A 24,417-nucleotide genomic window follows, 5' to 3' on the forward strand; every position below is an offset into this window, starting at 1 on the left:
AATCCTTGTAGCACAGCAGTCTTTATTCCTGGCAGAGTTCTTCACAGGTCCAGTGGTGTACTGTTCCCCCAGGTCCCCAGTCCTTATACCCAGTTGTGCCTTTGAAGTGGGAGTGAATTCAAAGTAGGCCCTTGAAGAGCACAGGTCCCCCTTTCATGCCAGCCCTGGCTCCAGACTCTCAGTAGGGGGTAGTCATCCCTTTGTGTGGGAAACAAGACACTGCCTATTCAGGTGTGTCAGCTCCCCCTCTCGTCCTGCCCAGGAAGAACTATCAGAATGCAGATTAATGAAGATGGTTTTGCTGTCACACCCACCATTCCTGTGTTTGTGGCTGTCTAGAGGGAATGCACGAAGTATAGCTGTCACCGACCCCAAACATGTATTGGAGACAGGCTGCAAGGCATTCAGAGCAGTAAGAGCAGAGAAGTAACCACTTTCTAAAAGTGCCATTTCTAAAATAGTAATGTTAAGTTCAACTTTACCATTAAAGAGAATTTATCATTACCGTTCCAAAGATATAAAACGTGATGCAGCTACTCCTTTCTAATCAGGAGTTATAACTTAAGAGTGTTTTAAGGAATTACCATGGTAGCCTATGAGGGGGGCAGGCCTCACAGTAGTGGAAAACGAATTTACCTGATTCACTACTCAGACATGTAAAACTTAAAAGTACTTGCCATACCTTTTATTTACACAGCACTCTGCCCTTAGGGCTACCTAAGGTATTAGGTGTGTCTTATGTGTACTAAAAGGGGAGTTTAAGGCTTGGCAAGTGGTTTTAAATGCCAATTCGAAGTGTCAGTAAGGTGCAAACATAGGCCTTGCAATGGCAGGCCTGAGACAGGTTTGAAAGGCTACTTGTGTCGGTGGCATGACCAGTGCTGCAAGCCCACTTGTAGCATTTAGATTACAGGTCCTGGGTATATTTTTACCACTTTACAAGGGACTTATAAGTAAACTAAATTTGCCAATTGGATATACACCAATGTCTCCATGTTTTAGGGAAGAAGAATATGCACTTTAGCACAGTTCAGCAGTGGTAGGGTGCGCAGTCCGAAGGCCAACAAAATGATACAGCAAAAGGAGCAGTTAAGAGGGCAAACCGTTTGGGGGAGGACCACCCCAAGGATGTCTAACATATGTTAAGTTACTTCAGAAAATCACAAGCTGAACCTATTTGGACATTTAATAGAACATCTTTGATGTCTAGAGACGTGACTCAAGAGACTATCAAGATCATCATTGTGTCCCTTGCTAGTTATCTAGAATCTTTTTTTTTTATGTCATCACCGTACCATACATTGGTAACATACTAGGTACCACTTGGCTTTGGCAACATAATCCTAATATTTACTGGCTCAAAGGGACTCCAAATGTTTCCTCTCCTAGATCTCTGCAACATTGTTTTTCTAAGGGGACAACCGTGACTAATACTGAGACTGCTAAGGATAAAGTCTTTGTCTTACCCAGGGCATATCAATAATTTGCAGACCTATTTTGTGAGAAAGTGGCAAAATATTGATCACAACATAGACCTCATGACTTGACATGAGGATTTTCGATTTTCGCATGTATGCTGTTATTTAAAGGAAAGAGAAGGATATACATAAATATATATAAAGAAATCTGGCTAAATTATATAAACAACTCTCTACATCCCTGACAGGAGGCACCAAACGTTTTACAACTTAGTCCCCTGGGCAAATCAAATACAGAGACTTGAACACTGTAACCATTCTAAATAGGCATATGTTACCTCTCAGGTCTGTTTTTGAATCATCTACTTTGTGTTAAATATTTCACGGAGTTACATCTAGTTGTTTTCCACCATTATTGCTTTCTTGACCTGTTTAACTCGAAAGGAGGTCCTTTTATTTAGGCACGACACAGTAGGAAGCATTCTGAACACTTAAAAGGCGATTTACTTCAGCTGCGGTCCTTCATCATCCAGATGTGTATTTGCTTGTTATTGGTCAAACGGATGATTCTGGTACCCCCATTGGAGCGTTCTATCTCAAAGAGATCCACAGACAGAGGCCTCACATCCAGTGGCTTTTTATTCTCAAACCTTAGCAGGAACAGAACAACATGATTATAACAGAGAATTTTTAGCCATTAAAGATGCTTCTGTACAGTGGAGACACTATATAGAAGGAGACAATCATGAGGTAAACGTTTGAAGAGATTTTGGTTCCTTAAATCCGAGAGATGTAAAAATGCTGCGTGCTGGTGTTCTCTCTATTACTTTTTCACATTAATTACAAACCAGGAAATAAAACTGGTTTCTAACGAAATTTTATACAAAACCCATTTCAAGATTGTTAGCCATGTGTGTTGACGCATACACAAGCGTGCTATCGACAAAAAGCATTGGCAAAACCAATAGCTTAGACGAGAACTGTCGGTTTTTACCAGTGCTTGTTGTGGTGAATCACATTTTTCAAATACAGTACATCATTATGCTTGACATCCTCTCCGCGTACTGCATGTCACAGTCTTGCTTAAACATGCTACCGCTTAAAGCTGTGCCTTGAACTCCGCCATGTTGTTGCCACCTATTATACTACCTGTGTCAATGCGTGTCAAACTCTGCTAGTCTTCCACATATATTGGCACCGAAGTAAACAGAACTAAAGCCTTCACTCCACACACAGCTTTACTACTGTCATGTAGAGTTCTTTCTCATTATCTTCTCCATGGTTGCAACTTTCAGTTTTCTCTGGTCTATACCTTTGAGATAGAGTGGTTCTATTTCAAAATTTGGCCTTGCGCATTAACCCCCTAATTTCTTCTCTCATAGAATACAGCTCTGAATATCTGGGTCGGGGCTGGGTCCAGACCGAGGAGAGAGAGAGCTGCAGCAGCACTTTTACTCAAGAGCACTTGTGATTTTTGTCTTGCCTGTTTATCATCCCCTGGCTTGCCCCTTATCCAGTGCTTTCCGATATTGCCTTGAAAGCTTGCTTGCAGCCAAGCCTTAACAACAACTCTGATTACCAAAGTTATGTGAGCAAGATGGGTGTCCACTGCATCTTGTAAGAAAAATGGCTGCTGCCTTGCTAAAGGAGCCTGCATTCCTGTTAGACCTGGCACCATTGGCGTGGGTCTGCCTTCCATTTTTCGCTTTTGTCTCCTTTGTGTTTGCCGGTGTTAGATGCTCTGGGTGCTGTGCCACTGCCATTCAGTGCCACAGCGCGAATGCTCCCTATTGTAAATTGACTGTATGAATTGGTATAATTATAATTGAGCCAAGGAACATGATAGGAAAGTCGAATTTTGTATTCCTGAGCTCCAAATATTAAAGTGCATCTTTTAGTGACGATTATTTCTATATTCTGTGTTTAAAACTACCACTTTTGGGAAGTAGGTATTTTCTTGCCTAAGCCTTTCCGTGTGCTCTGCTGTTATATGTATTGGCTGTCTGGTTTTGGAGGGTCAGGGCAGGCTGAGACCAACCTGGATTAAATAGAGAGATCTGCAGTTGGAGTATGGGGAGGGGTGACCCTTTGATCTGAGCAGGGCTGTGCCTGGCAAGGAGAATGATGGCTCCACCTCCCACTGTACGTCTGATGGCAGACCCCCTCTCCCTGAAAGGCAGGATGTAGCCCCGTAAATCAAGTGCTCCAGGGCGACACCAAACTGGTTCTGGCTGGGTTCAGTGATTTGTGAATTTTTTAGAACAAAAACTTTTGGGGTATAAAGATCTGTACTAAAACCACTACACAGTGTGTTACTTCTGAATGTCAAGATGAACCTCTGTCCATGTAACGAGAGGGAAAGGACTTTGAAACTTTTATCCATCTTGCTGAAGCAACTACCCAAGGGCCTGATTTGAGCTTGCCTCTTGCTGAAGTCTCAGGGACATTAGACTTCACCCATCAGCCGTCCGGATTTCTATTTGAGAGGGATTCTACTCGCAGATGAGGCCTCTGGTGAGAATTCCAGTGCCTCTGGTTCTACTGCGGGGAACGCGGGCTTCCTGGCTGATGCAAATCTGGAAGCCAGCCAGGAAGAGATGAAATGCTGGCACGATCAGAATGCCACGCTGATTAAGTTTCAGCCTGGACAAAAGGTTTGGGTTATGGTCCCAGTGGAGCCCTGTGCGCTCCAAGATAAGTGGACCGCCCCCTTTGAGGTGGTGGAGCGCAATAGTCCTGTTACCTACATGGTGGACTTGCGGTCCCCCAGGAACCCCTTGCGGGTCCTGCATGTTAACCGCCTGAAGCCCCACTTTGAGAGGTCTGAAGTAGGCATGCTTCTGGCCACAGATGCTGGAATGGAAGAGGAGCGTGAGCCTCTTCCTGACCTCCTGCATGCAGAGGAGCAAGATGGGTCAGTGGAGGGTGTGGTCCTCTCCACCACACTGACCCCTGAGCAGCAGAGCGATTGTCGCCAACTGTTGGGGCAATTCAGTGATCTGTTCTCCCTGGTGCCTAGTGTCACTGATTGGTGCGTCCATGACGTAGACACTGGGGACAGTCCTCCTGTGAAGCACAAGGCTTACTGAGTGACTGACTGGGTCAGGGCATGCATTAAAATGTTTGCTTTAGGGGTGATTGAGTTCTCTAGCAGCCATTGGTCCAGTCCCGTGGTCCTGGTACCAAAAGTTGCAGCGCCTCCTCCGCCACCTCTAGGAAGTGTTGATGGCCCTGCGAAAGGCAGGCCTCACAATCAAGGCAAGTAAGTGCCAGATTGGGCAGGGTTCTGTGGTGTACTTGGGACACCAGGTGGGGAGCGGCCAGGTGGCGCCCCTACAGCCCAAGATTGAAACCATTCTGGCTTGGGAGCCCCCAAAGACCCAGGCACAGGTGAGAGCCTTTTTAGGACTCACGGGTTATTACAGGAGGTTTGTCAAGGGATATGGCAATATTGTTGCACCCTTGACTGAGCTGACTTCTAAGAAGCAGCCAAAGATTGTGAACTGGACTGACACCTGTCAGGAAGCTTTTGATGCCCTGAAGACTGCCATGTGCACAGCACCTGTCCTTCAGGCACCCGACCTTTCAAAATAATTTGTTGTCCAGACAGACGCCTCGGAGCATGGTGTGGGGGCCATTCTGTCACAGCTCAATGGGGAGGGCCTAGACCAACCTGTAGTCTTCATTAGTAAGAGATTACTTCCACGGTAACAGAGGTGGAGTGCAATTGAGCGTGAGGCCTTTGCTGTGGTCTGGGCACTGAAGAAGCCGAGACCATACCTGTTTGGGACTCACTTCTGGGTTCAGACAGACCACAGGCCCATCAGATGGTTGATGCAGATGAGGGGTGAAAATCCAAAGCTGTTGAGGTGGTCTATTTCCCTACAGGGTATGGACTTTACGGTGGAACACCGCCCTGGTACAGAACACACCAATGCTGATGGTCTGTCCAGATTTTTCCGCCTTAGTGATGAGAACTCCCAGAAGGTAGGGTAGTTCTCCCCACATTTCAGCTGGAGGGGACACGTGTTGGACCTGGCACCACTTCGAGGATCTTGTTAACACCTGTGGGTGCCGCTGGGTACCCGCCTTTAAGCCCCGTTCCAGGATTATCGGGAGTGCAGACCGCTACAGCCGGGAGCTGTGGCCGCGGCGAGTCCACCTGTCATCACCGCGGCTTCCTTGTGAGGCTGCGTGTCGTGCCCCTTTCAATCTCAGGTACATTGTGCATCACTGGGTCGCGTGGACCCCGGCCTCGAACTAAGTTCGTCCCGCACACTTTTTGAGTGCCTCTATTGCTTTTGAAGTGAATCTGTAATTATGTGCATTGTGGTTTCTTGATCGCTTTTGAGCCTTGTGTTAAGCCTATATAAAGATACTTATTATTCTATAGTTACTTGTGTGGTGTCCCTTTGTAGTGTCTTCACTGCGTTGTCGTGTATGGTCATAAATGCTTCACACACTGCCTCTGAGATAGGGCTGTCTGCTCGTGCTACGTTACCACAGGGTTGAGCAGGGGTTATCAAAGGGTGTAGCCCCTTACTCTGACTTAGGAAGAAGGATCCCTATTCTGCTAGCTAGAGATCCCCATTTCTAACAATGCCAAACACGAATAGATTGTAGCCCTAGAACTACTGACAGAAAACTAATTTATGTGGTAATGTCAACTTGCAATTTTATTACTGAGGGTTCCCAATTATTTTAAATACTGTTACACTTAAGGACCCTATTGTAACGACATAGTGCTGACAGTTGGAAAGTTATTTTCAAGTTGTCTACTCTGGAGTGGATTTAGTTTGGCTTGTAGTGAGCTGCAAATCAGAACAATGTAAAGTCTATTTTCCTTTTAATGTCCAGTAATCATTGGTATTTATATCTCTCGATGTGACCATTCTGTCTGTTGAGTCAGTGACTTTCGACCACTTGGGGGGACAGGGAGTTTCAGGTGGCTGAGTTGGTTTAGAAGAATTGTAGCTCACTGCAGAGACCAGACTCTGCCTTTGGGGCACAGGGTCCTTTTTTTACCCTCTGTTAGAATACCTGTGACTGACCATTTGTAGTCTACACATTCCCTCAACCCTTTTTTTAAAAAAAATAGAGCCATCTGATTGGCATATAGAGCTTTTTTTTCGCCTTGTGCCAATTCGCTCCTGCAAGAGCAAGGCTCTGGTTGGCTGCCAGCAAAATGAGCAAAATGTACCTGGCAGCCATTACAGGACTTGGGTACTTAGTCCCCAGTCCTAAATTGTAAAAATATTATAAGTGGACAGAGAAGGGATTCCCTACCTCCCTAGGCCCTCTGGGGGGCACCCAGAGGGACCCCTTCTGGGCCCCCCCAAAACATCTGAGGATTTTCCTGCCATCCTGCGAGACTGCCTTGAAATCGTGAAAAAACCCAGAAATGAACACCACTATTTGTAATAAATATTTGGGGAGAGGGGTGTGAGTGAGGCCCCCATCCCCTAGCCCACTTTGGTCCCTGGTGATCCCAATGCCAGTGCAGTGACATAACATTTAAGGGAGGGGGCCCTCCCTGAGCCTTAAAATGCCCCGAGTACACCATACCCTGGGGCTGGCTCAAATACTCTGTTTCAGGGAGCCCACCATCACCACAAAGACAAACTACAAACAATACATGACTAGCGTGGCCAATTGGATGAAAGAAACTGCCTCAAGCTCAACACCGACAAAACTAAAGTGCTGATCTTTGGGAATAAGAGCTCATCTTGGGACTCCATCTGGTGGCCGTTCTTGGACCCCCTCCCACCCTAACTGACCACTCTAGAAAACTAGACCTTGAACCACACCATGAAGTCCACATCAACACCATCACCTCTTCATGCTTCGAAATCCTCAGCATGTTAAGTAAAATCTTCAAGTGTCTCTCACTGGACACCAGGCGTACCAGCCATACCATCGCGCCCAAATCTCAGGCAGATTGGAGTCCGGCAACGCACTCTATGCTGGCATCCTAACCCATCTGCTTCACAGACTACACAAACCATCCAAAACAGCCAGACTCGTCCTCGAACTTCCGTGCCGAACTCACACCACACCTCGTAGAGCTCCACTGACTCCCCATTCATAAGTGCTGCCAGTTCAAACTTGACACATATGCATTCAAGTCACTACACAACATGGGACCCGCACACCTTAATCACCGGCTTCACTTCCACCAACCCATCAGACAACTACACTTGGCATCACTCTCACTCGCACACATATGCTGCATCCACTGAAGCAGAAAGGGAGGTCGATCATTCTCCTACCAAGCCACCAAATCCTGGACTGCCCTCCCGAACACATCAGGGCTTCCTCCTCAATTCTTGAATTCTGCAAGAAGCTAAAGACCTGGCTATCCAATTAGTCTTCTTGTGGGACCATCAAGACTGCCGGTATTCAGGCACAGCCTCACCACACGCCTACACTCATCTACTCCTGCATACTCTCACGGGTGACTGGCAGCGCTCTACAAATCTACCTTACATTACATTTGTTTTTTTTAAAAACTTAGAAATTCGCCGTAAAAACAAAGGTTAAAGAGACATTATATTTAGGTGAATGTGAGAAAACTCAGAAATTCACTAGTTATAGTTAGCATAACTATAACTTGTACCCCCGCCATGCGCTGCTTATGATCCCATATATTACATCACTCAAGACATGTTCTTTTACCTCAATTATGACATCACTGATGACATCTCAAATGGCATCATTGAGGACATCAAAATATATATATATATTATGCATAACTTTATTAAATCTGTCTTTACATGCATCTATATACAATATATATATATCCAACAAAACGAATCGCTTCAACTCGAGCCGCTTGTCGATGGCGGGCCGTGACGGGTTAGCGAAACCCCAATATTCCAATCATACATTGCATTACTCCGTTCCAAGAGAAACAACGCTTCACGGCACCAAATGCTTTTAAGGCAGAGTTTTTATTTAGGCAACAACAACTCTACGCGTTTCGGGAAACTTGTTCCCTTGTTTATAATGAACAAGGGAACAAGTTTCCCGAAACGCGTAGAGTTGTTGTTGCCAAAATAAAAACTCTGCCTTAAAAGCATTTGGTGCCGTGAAGCATTGTTTCTCTTGGAACGGAGTAATGCAATGTATAATTGGAATATATATATATATATATATACACACACACACATACATGCACCATTAGATTTAAGATTCTTAAGCTAATAATATGATTTGCAGTGAAAGTTAGTTGAACAAATATGTGTATTTGGCAAAGTGCAGGGCAGTTTCTTCTGTGTCGCCTCCTGTGGTGGTGAGGCCGGGGGTGGGGGGAGGTAGGAAGGGAGCTAGGACAAATAGAGTTGGGGCACAAGTCTCATCTGGCCCTCTCTAAGGACGCCAGTGTCACCTAGATTACCAAATTCCCTACTTAGCTCTGCTCTCTGTTGGTCTTTTGTCCACTGTAATGGTTAAAAACTGTATGCCACAGGTATAAGCTAATTTTATGTCCTGTGTCCAAAAATATATGAATTGTTAGCAATTTCGATTTTAGTAAATGCTAAGTATACACTGGTCCTTCTTCACATAGTGCTTCTATAAAGAAATGAAACAGCATTAAAATGCAAGGATATGACAACAACCATTTTATATCCCAGTGCTCTACCCAGGAATTCTACCTGATTGTCTTCACACTGTGCCAGCTAGAGACAGAATTTCAAGCCCTTGTTCCAGCCATACAGTCTCAAGTGAAATCCCTCTTGATGCGAAAAATACTTCTGGAGATTCCACAGATGCTCAGTCCAGTGCAACACTTTTTAAAGATACTGAATGAGGAAGCTGCCAAGTAAGTATGATTTCTAATACCACATTGCGAAACAATAACCTTTAGAAAATGTCAGTGGTACACAGCTCATGTAATCTTTTCATTTTATAAAAGATATGCTATCATATTGTGATGATAGATGAAAATTATTAGACAATAAGGTACACTTTGTAGATATCAACAATAACACAATAAGATTCATATATTACTGTTGAGGCGAAAACCATCATCATCATCAAAGAACTTGGCTGTGGCAGTGCTCCAGGTTCATATTGTCTAGGAACCTAATTGTACAAGCCTTGCACGGCCAGTTAACCTCACAAAGCTATTGAAGTATATTAAGTGTCAAAGAGGGGTGGTTTACTGAGGCACTTAGGCTAGAAAAACAAAAGTGTAGGAGAAAGGACAGACGCTGGTGCTCCAAATATGATAACTATGAAAATAATTCCTTCAAACTTGCGCTGACCACAGACAAACGCTTTTTGATTAATGAAAAGAGTAAATACTTTACTCAACAAATAGAGTCAGCGAAAGACTCCACTAAGGAGCTTTTTAAGTTAGTGACCAAACCTACTAAACTCCCAAGTGGTAAGAAAGTGGGCCATAGCCAATCATTTTGTGATACATTGGCACACACCCTCGGAGACAAAGTTAACCAAATGTATTTAAACTTTGAGAACTCAAACAGGTCAGATGCTGTGGCCCACACCAATCAGGCTAACGCTGTTCACACACACTTCACAGAGTTCCTCAGTGTTTCCCCTTATTCTGTAGTAAAAAGGGTCATCAGTGCCACATCTGGCTCCCCCTTAGACATGTGCCCCCCACTACTCTAAAGCTAGCACCTGATGAGATTGGAAATAATCTGTCTACTATTTCAAGCTCCAGGTTAATCACAGGAGTTTTCCCTTCTCATTGGAAAAGAGCATTCATCCTCCCCCTCCTTAAGAGATCTAACCTGAACACTGCCAACACAAACAACTAACGTCCAATTTCACTCCTTGCAAAGATAGTGGAGAAAGAAATTAATATGCAACTCATTCAGTTCATCTCTGACAATCGCAATTCGGTTTTAGACCCAGACACAGTACAGAAACGGCCCTGATCAAGGCCACTGAGGAGATGAGGGCTGCGCTGGACAGAGTAGGCGCCGCTGCTCTTATTCTCCTCGATGTGTTGACAGCTTTGATAGTCAATCATGGGCTGTTAGTTGGCCGACTGGGCAGGCTAGGAGTTAAGTGTAAGGCCTTGGCCTTACTGACTTCCTTTCTGTCAGGAAGACTACAAACAGTTGCCCTCGAACACTATGAATCCAGATAGTCATTTCAGTTTTGAACAACGACAACGTCTCCTCCTGTTTCCATAATTGCATGCTTGCAGTCGGTTCATGGATGAGCCAACATTGTCTAAAGCTCAATTCAGGTAAAACGGGGTGGTATTGTTCGGTAACCTCTCTCCAGCTTGGGCCCCTTCCTGGTGGCCAGATGAACTATGTCCCCTGCCCATCCCTGTGTCTAAGGCAAAGAACTTATGAATCCAAATGGATAATAAACTGACATTTGGTTGCCAGGTAAATGCTATTGTCTTAAATATCTTGTCTCCTTCTCCTTCTTACTTAGGATGAATAACAAAATTCTCCCCTTCATCCCAGCCAGCACCAAAAAAACGTGATCATGGCCTTGGTCCTATTGAAATTGGACTACTGTAATGGCCTATACTTGAATATGCAGGCAAAGCATCTTAATAAGCTTCAGATGATGCAAAATGCAGCTGCTAGGCTTCTCCTAGGAATCCCTACATTCCAATCTGTTTACAAGTTACACTGTCTTCCAGTGAGAAGTTGCATTAAGTTCAAGGCCCTGTGCACCGCCCACAAGGTTCTGCATAACATTGGCCCTGAGTTCCTTATACTTCGAGTAGTATAAACCCAGCAGACATCTGCGCTCCCTTGGGCCCAAGAAATAGGTGGTGCCCAGATTCCGTAAGTTGAACTGGGGAGGAAGAAGCTTTATTACAGGAACAGCCAAGCTCTGGAACAGTTGTACTCCTCATATCAGAGCCCTGCCCTCCTTGCTATCTTTTAGAAAGGAGCTAAAGACATGGCTGTTCAATAATTAAGGGTTTGTTAATCATGCTTTATAGTAGTCCGCACTAAGACACCAAGTATGAAATATGAGCGCTCAATAAAATCCTTTGATGTAACATAACAGTTGCTGCTCAGCATGAGAAAAACATGTAGCATTGTGCCAGAAAAGGGTGCAAGAACAGTTCTCTGTCCCGTAGAAATTTGGACAGCACTTCAAGAATGCGAAACAAAGTGAATACTGATCACTTTTGGTTATTCTAAGAAACCTACCTACCTAGCATGTGGAAAGTTATTTGATACAGTATTGTGGTCTTTTCTTTTTCAATAATTTATTTTGCCTTCATTTTGGCATCTGGTTACCTGATTTTCCATCTGGTGCCCCAGGAAGACTGTTTGCACCATTGTTGATGTGTCCTACTTATACAAATGGCACAGAGGAGTGTGCGGTTTACATTGTAATACCATATGTACACAGATGTGGCAAGGCTTGAATCCTATAGTATGTAATCTCTGAAATCTGTATATGTGGATGTTGTTTTGTTCAAAAGTTACAAAAACAGCAACCCTTGTTTGTGATTTAACCACTGAAACTGAACATAATCGAATTGTATGGTATAGTGTCCCATTAATCAGTTCGTCTGACTAGTTGTTCCAATGGACTGACATTAGTGACATTATCAAAATAGTGGCTAGTTATCCATCTGTCTTCTTACAAATGCCAGATATCACCAGCCTACCTAGAGCTTTTGATTGGAACACTGAATCAAAGGCCCCAGAAAAGTCTAGGAGGACAAGAACGGCTGATCTGCCAGCAGGTCTGTTTCTGTTCTGTGCATCAGTCGAAATCCTGATAATAGGTTGTTACCTTCTGTATAAAAACATAGCTGAAGATTCACTGCTTTCTCCAGAATTTTGGAGTGAAGTGATAGTAAGGAGAGTGATCTATAGTTTGTGATCTGGGATGGATCTTCTGGTGTGTTTTGTATCATAGATGTAAATGTAGCTGTTTTTACATTCTGTAGAAATTAGCTACCTTTCCAGTGACATAATAATAAGAATGGGTACCACTTCAATTGCAAGTTATTGTATGATTTGGGTAGTGCATGGGTCAAAAGGAGATCTTGATATTATGGAAAGAAAAAGTTTCAAGGCCTAAGTGTCTGAAAGTTAAGAACGTTTATCTAAGGGTGTTCCTGATAAATTGACTGAAATAGTCTCCAAAGGGAGAGGGAGATCTGAAAGAGACACGCTAGTGATAGATTCCTTACCTTAGAATATCCCCAGGCGTCAGACTGGATCCAGAAAGTTTTGCTTAGCAGTACCCCTGCGCGTCAGTAGGTGGCGTCGTGCGGCTCCGCGTCCGTCACTGGCGCCGTAAGCGCCGAGATGACGCAACGGGGAGTACTTAGGCGCCACCCATGTGCGCTGACGTCGGTTCTTTCTTTTTCCGTGCCAGCAAGCGCAGATCCAGGTGGAGCACATACCTTAGTCACTTTTTGACCACTGTTTTGAGACTTTTGTCTCCTTTCTTTTCTCCTGGTGCACGTAGGGGTGCCCGGCTTTAAGTCCTGTGGGGCCTGTCGCCGGAATATGTCGGTTGCGGACCCCCACGATGTTTGCCTCTACTGCCTGGAGACTGCCCATGACTGCCGGGATTGTCGAGCCATGGCCCCCAAGGCCTTGCGGGAGTGGCGTAGGAAGTTGCTGGAGGTCCGGCATTCGTCACGCTGCCGCTCCGGGTCAAGGGGCCATTTCGGAGCCGTCGCTCCTCAGGTTCCAAGTCTCACCTCCGGACTCCGGTAAGCGACGCCATAAAAAGAAGTCGAAGAAGCGTGTTCGCTCTCCAACGCCCCCCGTCGCTCCCCAGAGGCGGACGCGGGGGACATGGGCTTCGCCCCGGCGGTTCCCCTGGAGCCTGGGAGTCCCGCGGCCTATCCGCCACACCCAGGTCCATCAGCGACTCCCGGACAGGTGCAAGAATTCCTTGCTACCATGGACCGTCTTTTTAGGCCTCGGGCTCCCACCGGCACGCCTTCGGACCCCGTGGTCCCGTGTCCAGATCCTGTTGGCCCGGCGGCTCCATCACCGACGCCACAGGATCCTGCACCAGTGGCTCCGGCCCCGGCGCCACGAGGTGCGGCGTTGCTGGCTCCGGCCCTGGCGCTGCCCTCGGTGCCACACTGGGTGCAGTTTATTCCTCCCTTGCCCTGGTTCTAGGACCATTTTGTTCCGGCCTGGGATCCGCATTCCTGACACCGTTCGTCCCTTCTCCGGCTGCGGCTTTGCCGCTGTGACTGGCTCCCACTACGCCAGAGGCGGACGAAGACTGGGAAGGGTCCGAGCACCCTCTTGCCCAGCAATGTGACTCCGAGCAGGATTGGGTGGATGACTTGGAGGAGGCAGGTGACCTCGATGTATCCTCTGATCCGGGGTTTGCCTCCCCCCGCCTACGATGGAGGAAGGTGCCTCCTACACGATGGTCCTCCGTCGGGCGGCTGAAGCCCTCAATCTTGACCTCCCCACAGTGGCCTTCAAGACCAACCTCCTCACCGAGGTGCTCAAGATGGCGTCTACTTCGTCGGAGCCGTTGCTACCCTTCAATGACGCCCTTACCGACGTCCTCTTGGGCACTTGGTCGAGGCCAGCCACGGGGGCCCTGGTGGATAAAAACGTTGCCAGGTGCCACCAACCGGTGCCCGGTGACCCCGCCTTTTTGACTACTCACCCTACACCTGAGAGCCTGGTCATTCAGGCCTCGACATCACAGAGTGCTTTTCCTTCAGCTCCCCCAGATAAGGACTCTAAACGGCTGGACCAGTTTGGTAAGCGGTTGTTCTCTTCGGCCAGCTTAGGGCTGCGGTCAGTGAACACCGCCTGCCTGTTGGGCCGCTACTCCCAAGCGGTGTGGGATGCCGTTGTTCAGGTGTTGCCTCAGTGTCCTGAGGAGGTACAGGATGTCCTTTCTCAGGCAATTGCTGATTGTAAGGACGCGGCTAAGTTCGCCATTCGGTGTGGGTTGGACACTGCTGACTCATTGGGCAGGGCGATTTCTACAACTGTGGCGTTACAACGTCATGCCTGGTTGCGTTCGACTGGGTTGTCGCCCGATGTCCACAGCTCGCTCATGGACATGCCCTTTGATGGCACCCGCCTGTTTGGCGACAAGGCTGACAGTGCCCTGGAGCTCTTTAAGGATTTGCGGGCTACGGCCAAGTCCTTGGGCCTTTCTACTAAGAGCTCGGCCTCTCTTGGTTTTCGTTCCTTTCGTGGCCAAGGTAGAGGCAGTCAGGCGCGCCCGTCCCCTAAGCCTGTGCAGAACCAGCCCCAGCGCGGCCGGGGTCGTGGTTTCCGCAGGGGCGGGTCGGGGAACCAGCGTGCGGGTCCGTCCACCTCCACCCCCGCTGCTTCCGCCTCCAAACCTTCCTAATCTGAGCTTCAGAGAGCACCCCACGCCAGTGGGTGGTAGGATCCGCCACCACCTCCCTCTCTGGCGCAAAATTACATCAGACAAATGGGTGCTGCAGATAATCTGCCACGGGTACTCCCTTCCCTTTCAGTCCTCCCCTCCTGCCATGCCACCTTGGCGCCACCGCATGTCGGGGGATCACTTGGCTGTTCTCCGCCAGGAAGTCACAGCCCTTTTGGCCAAGGGGGCCATCAAGTTCCTTCCTGGACCGGAAGTAGGGAGTGGTTGTTATTCCCACTACTTTCTGGTCCCCAAGAAGGACAAAGGGGGTCTGCTTCCTATCTTGGACCTCCGGGACGTCAATCGCTTCCTCCTGAAGGAGAAGTTCAAGATGCTGACTCTGGCTCAGGTCTTAGCTGCCCTCGACCCTGGAGACTGGATGGTAGCGTTGCAGGACGCATATTTTCACATTCCCATCCTGCCGGCCCACTGGCGTTACCTGCAGTTCACGGTAGGCCAGGAGCATTTTCAGTTTGCCGTGCTCCCCTTCGGGCTTACCAGCGCCCCTCGGGTGTTCACGCGTGATGGCGGTGGTTGCAGCTCATCTGCGCAGGTCCGGGTGTCAGTCTTCCCCTGCCTTGATGACTGGTTGTTGAAGGCGGGCTCGCCCCAGACAGCCGTCACCCACCTTCAGACTACGGCCGACCTCCTGCATTTGCTGGGGTTCTCCATCAACGTGTCGAAGTCGCACCTGAGTGCCTCTCAGAAGCTCCCCTCATTGGAGCGGTTCTGGATTCAACACGGTTTCGGGTTTATCCTCCCGAGCAGCGAGTCCGGGATATTCAGGCTATGATTCCGATCTTTCAGCCTCTGTCCCGGGTTTGTCAGGATAACCCTCCGGCTTCTGGGCCTGATGGCCTCCTGCATCCTGCTGGTGACACATGCCAGATGGCATATACGGGCTCTGCAGTGGGACCTGAAGTTTCAGTGGGCACAACATCAGGGCAACCTGTCCGATCATGTCCAGATCTTGGAGGACAGTGCACAGCAGTTGCAGTGGTGGCTCACGAATCGCGATTGGGTCAGTGGCAGATCCCTCTCCCTTCCACAACCGGAGCACACAGTGGTGACGGATACGTCCCTCCTGAGATGGGGAGGCCACTTGGGAGAGGCGGAGATCAGAGTCCCGGCTCCATATCAACCTTTTGGAGCTTTGGGCGATCCGGCTTGCACTGAAAGCATTCCTTCCCTCTGTCCGGGGAAGTGTGATGCAGGTGTTCACAGACAACACCACCGCCATGTGGTATTGCAACAAACAGGGCGCGGTGGGGTTATGGACCCTATGTCAGGAGGCTCTGCGCCTCTGGACGTGGCTGGAACATCAAGGCATTACCTTGGAGGTTCAACACCTGGCAGGTTCTCTGAACGCCAGGGCGGACGAACTCCGCCGCCGGTGCTTGATGGATCACGAATGGCGTCTGCATTCGGACGTGGTGCAAGGTCTCTTTCTGCAGTGGGGAGAGCCTTGGTTAGATCTATTCGCCACCGAAGAGAACGCGCAATGTCATCAGTTCTGCGCGTTGGAATTTCCAAGACGGCACTCGCTCGGCGACGCTTTTCGTCGCGAGTGGAGTTGCGGTCTATTGTATGCCTTTCCGCCTATACCACTTCTGCCCAGAGTGCTGAAGAAGATCCGGCCCGACCGGGCCCAAGTATTCCTTGTGGCTCCGGATTGGGCACGAAGATACTGGTATCCCGAGCTACTCAGCATGGCGATCGATCCCCCGATCCGTCTGCCTCTTCGGGAGGATCTTCTGTCGCAGCAGCAGGGGACAGTCCTCCACCCGAACCTGTCCAGCCTCCACCTCCATGCGTGGAGATCGAGCGGCGACAGTTGACAGCTTTCGATCTTCCTCCCGAAGTCTGTGATGTCATCTTGGCAGCCAGGCGTCCCTCCACTAAAACCGTATATGTCTGTCGGTGGAACAAATTTGTGGCATGGTGCACAGCAAAGGCTGTGCATCCCCTTTCTGCCCCTCTTTCTGAAGTTCTTCTGTTCCTTTTTTCTTTGGCCCAGCAGGGCTCTGCTCTGGGCACTATCAAAGGTTATCTTTCAGCCATCTCCGCCTTTTTGAGGTTTCCAGATCAGCCTTCTCTTTTAAAGTCCCCGGTTGTTAACCGTTTTCTTAAAGGCATTACGCACATGTTTCCTCCCGTGCCGTTCATCATGCCACAATGGGATTTGAATCTTGTTTTGACTTATCTGATGTGCGCTCCTTTCGAGCCCCTTCATACCTGTCCTTTGCGTCTTCTTACTCTTAAGACAGCTTTCCTGGTCGCTATCACCTCTGCTAGAAGAGTGAGTGAGCGCCAGGCTCTTTCTTCCAAGCCTCCTTTCCTTTCTATTCATCCGGACAAGTGGTGTTACGGACCCGTCCTTCTTTTTTGCCAAAGGTGGTCACGCACTTCCACATCGGGCAGACCATCACTTTGCCTACCTTCTCTCCGCCTCCGCATCCTTCAAGGGAGAAAGAGAGGCTCCACCGTCTGGACCCCAAACGTGTGTTTGCATTCTATCTAAAGCGTACACAGCAGTTCAGGGTGGATGACCAACTTTTTGTCGGCTATGTTGGCGCCAAAAAAGGTCGGGCGGTGCACAAACGGACCATCTCTCAGTGGGTTGTTCTGTGCATCAAAGCATGTTACTCCTTGGCTAAGAAGGAGCCTCCTGTGGGACTGCATGCCCATTCTACCATGGCAACTGCAGCCACTACTGCCTTGGGACGTGGCGTCCACTTGCAGGACATTTGTCAGGCAGCTACGTGGGCCTCGCTGCACACGTTTACCAAGCACTACTGCCTTGACAGTCAGGTCCGGAGGGACGGCTTCTTTGGCCGTTCCGTGCTCCGTGACTTTCTGGTGTAATCTTGTTCGCAGACCCACCACCGGGGTTGGTATTGCTGGGGTATCTATTCTAAGTTAAGGAATCTATCACTAACGTGTCTCTTTCAGATGCATAAGTTACTACTTGTGTAACGATATATCTGTAAGAGACATTAGTTAGTGATAGATTCCTTACCGCCCCACCCATCTTCCCCGTTCTGCGAACTGGTTACTATGGTTAAGGTCATTCCTCTTAGGGCCCTAGTTTTCTGCACCAATGGTTAGTATCTTGCATGGATCTGCGTTCCTGGCGTGGAAAGTCGTGTACAGAACTGACGTCCGAGCGCATGGGTGGCGCCCAAGTACTCTCCGTGGCGTCATCTCTGCGCTTACGGCACCAGTGACGGACGCGGAGCCGCACGACGCCACCTACTGACGCGCAGGGGTACTGCTAAGCGAAACTTTCTGGATCCAGTCTGACGCCTGGGGATATCCTAAGGTAAGGAATCTATCACTAACTAATGTCTCTTACAGATATATCGTTACACAAGTAGTAACTTGTGCATCAGTCAATGAGTGATCTCGAAATATATTTTTTCAATCTGTTCTTGAAAAAAAGTAACTAGATTATCACACAGTATTTAGATAAGAAGACTGAAGCTAATCCCACCTGCATGTTTGCTCAATTGTCTCACAAAATAAGAGATCCTTAGTTGGATATTTAGAGTTGGCAATCAGTGATGTATAAAGACTTTAGCTGTTTTTATGAGCTGTTTGTAGGTGCATATGGCAGCTCTGTAGTGTCCTTTGACTGCTTCATCATAAGATGGTCTCCAAATGTGTTCTATTTTTTTCAACTTTAGTTTATCTGTACAGAGGTCTTCTGAGTTCTGTGGGACAGAAGGGTTAAGATGTATGTTTGACCATTCTCTTCAGAGTTATAGTGTCTAGAGCAGTTGTGATCCAGAATGTGAACTTTGTGGACAATTTAGTTATATCATCAGAAGTAGTCAGGGTAGCTTGAGTTAAGGCTGTTCTTAAATTCTTATGATTGATTTCGGCCCTGGGTTGTGCTGTATGAGAAAGGCTAGGGTTGGGTAGAGCAGGCAGTAGCAGGAATGTTAAAATAGAAGGGATCGCAGCTAGGTCTGACCATGTTAACGGGAGAGATGTGCCTACTTTTACAAACTCATGAGCATCTAGAATATGGTCCCCAGTGTATGTAGGGTCTTTAATTAATTCTTCAGAACCAAATACTGAGAAGTTGTCAATGGGCCTAATGTCATTACTAGAAATGTCAGTGAGGCTTAACTTGTGTTCTGAGAACCCTTGAAGGTCTGTGAGACCTGTTGAACGAGGTCCACGCTTGTTTTACAAAATTAAATAATATTAAAATTAATAAAGTATATCAAATACAGAATCAAAATAGAAAATATGAAAACATTTTTTATATTTGATTGTATATAAACCAAATATCTCAATATTTGAGCATTTGAATGGTGTATTCTTGTGTTTTGTGTTTTTTTTTTCTGCGGATCAAATCAAAACAATCGTTTAGGTCGGTGGTCCCCGGCTTCCAATAATCACTCAATGGGGGTCCCCGAAATCCATCAATGATTCAGTTTGGGGTCCACAGACGTCAAAAGGTTAAGAACCCTTGAGTTAGGTCATCCAGGTGAAAATGAAAATCCCCTAAGGCAGAAAAATTAGCTATTTTACAGAAGAACGAGACAAGAAAGGCCCAATATAATTGCAGAAATGTGTTCGTGGACCAGGAGGTGGATATATGAGAACACTAGAAGAGGTGATTTGGGCATTAATTTTAATAATAAAGACTATTCCAATCTGAGTGAGGGAAGATATTGTCCAATATGGTGGAGCATTGAAGCGATTGATAGATAATTGTATTCCCTCCTCCTAATTTATGAATGCAATTGCATTGATAAATAAAATAATTGTCCAGGATGACATCAATAATGCCAGGGCCCACAGAATCCCTCACATACGTCTGTGTGGAAAAAAGTAAATCAGATTTGTAGGTGTCATTAAAATCGTATAGTTCCATGTTGTTTTTAGGCATTAACAATACATTGATAAGGTAACCATTAATGGTAGTAGAAGTGACTCGATAACGAGCACAATGACTGTCTTAATTTAGAATGCATAGGGCTAGTAACTGTTGGCTGGGAGTTACAGCTATTACATCTTAAAGCATAAAGCATTATAGGATAAATTAGACACAATTTGTTGCTGTTTCTGGAACTTTTAGGGCGTAATAAGCATAACTGATTCCTGCTATAGATTCTATGTTGGCCTGGTTTAAGTCGTAAGGACTATGGTCCCTGATATTCAATATTAATTAATATAATTCTATATTCTCTTAATTGATGACAATTCCAGACACCTATTGGAATTTTATTCATAATATTTGGATTTTGCTTCAAGACTTTCCTAGTTCTACATGGCAGTTACATCATACAATTTGTATACTTCTTTTAACATTTGACAGAAAAGATATAGACAATGAATGAGATCTTGAATCCCAACAATTGATTTACCAGCATATTCCTGCATAAAGATGTGTAATTCTGTGTCAGGACTGGAGGTGATGATTAGCCTTTTACTTTCTTCACTTTATTATCCAGCAGCCTGAATAATTTCCTCACAATGCAACAAACTATTATTCCCTTGAAAACGGTGGACAAAATACCACAGACTAATAACCAATAATAGGGCAGCCCCTCTCTCAAGAGCACCATAGCTTCTTGTACCCCCTCTTTCTTTGCTGCTCTAGCAGCATTTAAATACATCACGGCTCTAATTTGCTTGTGGTAATATTTAGCTTATGATATTACATTGAACCGTTTGATTGTAGTAACTTTTTATTTATTTTTGGGACTGTGAAAATCGCTCTTGAGCCTTCCTCACGAAGCTTAAAATGTACGAGCGGTTCTGCATCTAGCGCAATACTGTCCTCCAAATGCTGGACTGTGCATGAGTATGCTTTTAGCTACATGGACTCCACTTCGGAACCGCATCCATTTCCATGTTTGGTGTGTGGCCCTGGTTGTATTTCCAGTCATATCGAGCCTGGAACAAAACGACTGACTGGGACACTGCTAGCCCTTCTGCCGACTTTGCCTGGAGTCAGACGTCCCTGGAGGGGTTGTTATTCACATAGTAACTAATTGACAGTGACAAGGGACACCGACCCAGACAAAATGTAAACCCTCACTGTGTCGTAGAATGATCAAAGTCTTCCAGGTGCCGAGATTCAATAAAATTGAGACCCTTGATTTTGCTATCTTTACTGGTTGCTCCGTACCGTACAATTGCCTAGCAGAATGCAGTGAGGGTAATCCTCCTACAGGCAGGAAGACTCTGTGGCGTTTATTCCCTGGGATGATGTTTTTTCAGAGGCAGTGGATGCCTCAATTTATAAGGCGTTGACAGCAGTCATTTTCACTTTGAGAGGAATATCTTGCATCTGGCTTGCAGTTCCTCAGAGCCTCCCTGGGGGGAAGAATACTTCAGTAGCCATCTGGAACATCACCTTCCAAAGGAGAGGCTAAAAGGAAACACGAACAAGGTGTTGACCCTGAGGCCTCTGACAGACTTTTTTTTTGATAAGCAAATTTTTATTTTTGCAAATAAACAAACAAAAATACATGGACAACCGTCCAAACAAACTGGCATCAAAAGACATTGGATACATTCAGTGACCATCGGCAGCACAACCCCCCGCCCCCTCCCCAACCACGTCGCCCCCCCCACCCGCATTGACACCCTTAAATTATACCCCCAGCCACTTCCCCCACACTCTGCGAAACTCCTTGGGGCAGCCCCGCGCCGAGTACATCGTGCGTTCCTGCGTCGCGCACCAGTCCACCCCCCTCCTCCACGCAGCACATAGGGGGAGGTCAGACCGCTTCCAGGCGGCAGCAATATCTTGCTTCGCTACCACTAAAGCCGTAGTGAGGAAAAATTTCTCATGATGGGAACCGTCCAGATCATCCGTTATGCCCAGCAGAGCCATTCGGGGGTCATGGGGAACCTCCCACCCCAGTATTTCAGTGAGTTCAGCCTCAATCTCGCCCCAATAGGGTCCCAGGCGCAGGCAGGTCCACACCATGTGGAAGAAGTCCGCCGGGTTCGTCCCGCATCGCGCGCATGAAGCGTCTGGGGAGAGACCCGCACGGTCAAGGCGTTCCGGGGTCAGATAGGCAGTGTGCAAATAGTACAGTTGGATGAGCCGCAATTTGGCCGAGGAGGTGATCAACCGAGGTGCCATAAGGGCGTCCCTCCAGTCGGCCTCATCCAGTGGCCCCACCCAGGCCTCCCAGCGTGCCTTTGTGACCTCGCAGTCCGTTGGGGTGTTGTTGACCAGGGCCCGATAAATGCGGGAGATACCCCCCCCTACCCAGAAACCCCAACATCACCTGCGCTTCCGGCGGGCTGTGGTCAGGGAGCCGCGTATCCAGCGGGACATGGGACCGAACTGCGTGGCGCAGCTGAAGATATTTGTAGAACTGTGAGGGGCACAACGAGAAGCGAGCCTGAAGCTCCTGGAAGGAGCACAAACGACTCCCCCGCCACAAATCGCCTAAGCAGGAGATCCCAAGGAGGTCCCACGCTCGAACGCCCTCCAGGCCCGCAACCTCCTGCAGCCAGGTCCCATGCCAGAGTGGCGTAACACGGGTCAGTTTCCCCGACCACCGGGTATGCCGTAGAGCCGCACGCCAGGCCAAAGAGGGGGCCCGCACAACATCCGGAAGCGATCGTGAAAGCCGCGCCCCGTAGAGCATGTTTTGAATGGAGGAGAATCCCAGTATCTGTACCTCCAGCCTGTAGGCAGGGTCGCCCCAGCCGCCCGAGAACCAATCATGGACCACCAGGAGCCGAGTCGCAAGGTAGTATAAGTAGAGGTCAGTCATACTCATACCTCCGTCATGTGATGGAATCCGGCACAGGCCGAGGGCCAGACAGGCCCTACCGCCACCCCATAGGAACTTGGTCGCCATACTGTCCAAGTCCCGGAACCACGGACGAGGGAAAGAGCAGGGCGTGTTTTGCAGCATGTACAAGAATTTGGGAAGGATCATCATCTTATAGAGGGCAATCCTCCCCAACGGATTCAATGGGAGCGAGTGCCATCTCGCCAGGTCAGATCTGGCCTTGTTGACCACCGGAGCCACGTTAAGGGCCCAGCAGAGCTCCGGTAGAAGGGCGATCCAGATACCCAGGTATTTGAAAGATAGCCTCCAGAGGGGAATATCGGACTGCCAGTCGAAGCAATCCCTGGCCGGGTGCAGCGGAACCAAGACCGATTTCCTGGGGTTGAGACGGAGACCCGACGCCCGACCAAACCGGCGAAGAATCCCACGCACAATAGGGCCCGATGTGGCGGGGTCGGAGAGGTAAAGGAGGACGTCGTCGGCATACAGAGCTATTTTATCAGGGACCATGCCCGGCCAGTCCCACCCACGAAGCGCAGGGTCGGAGCGGACCAGGACAGCCAAAGGCTCCATCGCCAAGGCAAAGAGGAGGGGCGAGAGCGGGCAGCCCTGACGCGTCCCTCTCCCGATAGAAAATGGGCGAGAGAAAGCCCCATTCACCAACACCCTGGCCCGTGGAGCCGAGTACAAGATCCGGACCATGGCGCGGAATTGAGGACCGAACGCCATCCTTTCCAACACTTCGTCCAAGTAGACCCACCCCACCGAGTCAAAGGCTTTTTCAAAGTCGACCAACAACAAAGCCAGATACAGAGAGAGGCGCTCGCGGTGGGCCAAGGCGAGATGCAGGCGCCGCAAGCAGTGTCGAGTTCCCCGGTTCGGCATAAACCCACACTGATCCGGGTGGATCAGCGATTCGAGGTAAGGACGCAGCCGCTGCGCCAAGATGGTAGCGTAGATTTTGATCTCAGTGTTGATGAGAGAGATCGGCCGGTAGTCCGAGCAGGACCGCGACAGAAGCTGCGTCTTAGGGAGAACGACTATCGTGGCCGTGTCCGTCTCCGGAGGGAACGAGCCCCCCTCTATCACTTCCGCATAAAGGCCCAAAAGCTGCGGAGCAAGGGTCTCACGGTAGTGGGCGTAGTACTCCTGTGGGAAGCCGTCTGGACCCGGAGTTTTCCCGGGAGCCAGGTGACTGATGGCGTCGTCAATTTCTTGTAGGGTCACGGGCGAGTCGAGGGTCTCCGCCCCAAGCACTGCAGCTCCGCACCACCTGATCCCAACAGCTCCCCAAGGGGGACCCCGGGCTCCCGAGCACGGTACAGCGTGGAATAATAGTCAGCAAAGGATTGGGCCACCGCCACGGAGGCTGTGTAAATCTCACCGGAGGGGCCCGCGATCGCCGGAATAATCCTGCTGGACCGGGGGTACGTGGCCAACCGGTGAAGAAGAGCCCCGTTTTTTTCTCCCCACCCATACACCCGTGCGACCGAAGAGCGCCATAAAGTTTTTACCGCCTCCAGGGAGTGCAAGCGAATTTCGTCCCGTAGGAAGGCCAGTCGTCGCACCCGCCCGGCGTACCCCAGGGCCTCTGGGTCCTGCTCGAGCTCCAGGGCCTGCGCCTCGCACTCCGTAAGTCGCTGGAGAGTCTTCCGGCGCTGTTGCTGCACTAGACCCCTAGCCGCTCCCCTGACAGTCGCCTTCCCAGCCTCCCAGAGGACGGCCGCGGAGGAGACAGATCCCACATTATGGTGATAGTAATTAGAGATCTCGGTGCCAACCGACTTTCGGAAGGCCGTATCCTGGAGGAACCAAGCGTTCAGGCGCCACACAGGGCGAGCGGAGAAGGGAGGTGGGCCGAGGGCCAG

At 48.5% G+C, this 24,417-nt stretch overlaps 1 protein-coding gene across 3 annotated transcripts in view; it reads left to right on the plus strand.

The window, feature by feature from the left end:
- Window positions 1-24,417, plus strand: part of MSH3 (mutS homolog 3) — a 2,607,526-nt gene that overhangs the window by 1,634,164 nt on the left and 948,945 nt on the right. For all 3 annotated transcript variants that reach the window (XM_085632401.1, XM_085632403.1, XM_085632402.1), the window contains exon 14: window positions 9,053-9,240. In XM_085632401.1, the coding sequence (XP_085488527.1) occupies window positions 9,053-9,240 (188 nt within the window). The remainder of the gene's footprint in view (window positions 1-9,052; window positions 9,241-24,417) is intronic.

The sequence above is a fragment of the Triturus cristatus genome, chromosome 2_1 (assembly GCF_964204655.1).
Source record: "Triturus cristatus chromosome 2_1, aTriCri1.1, whole genome shotgun sequence".
Classification (NCBI taxonomy): Eukaryota; Metazoa; Chordata; class Amphibia; order Caudata; family Salamandridae; genus Triturus; species Triturus cristatus.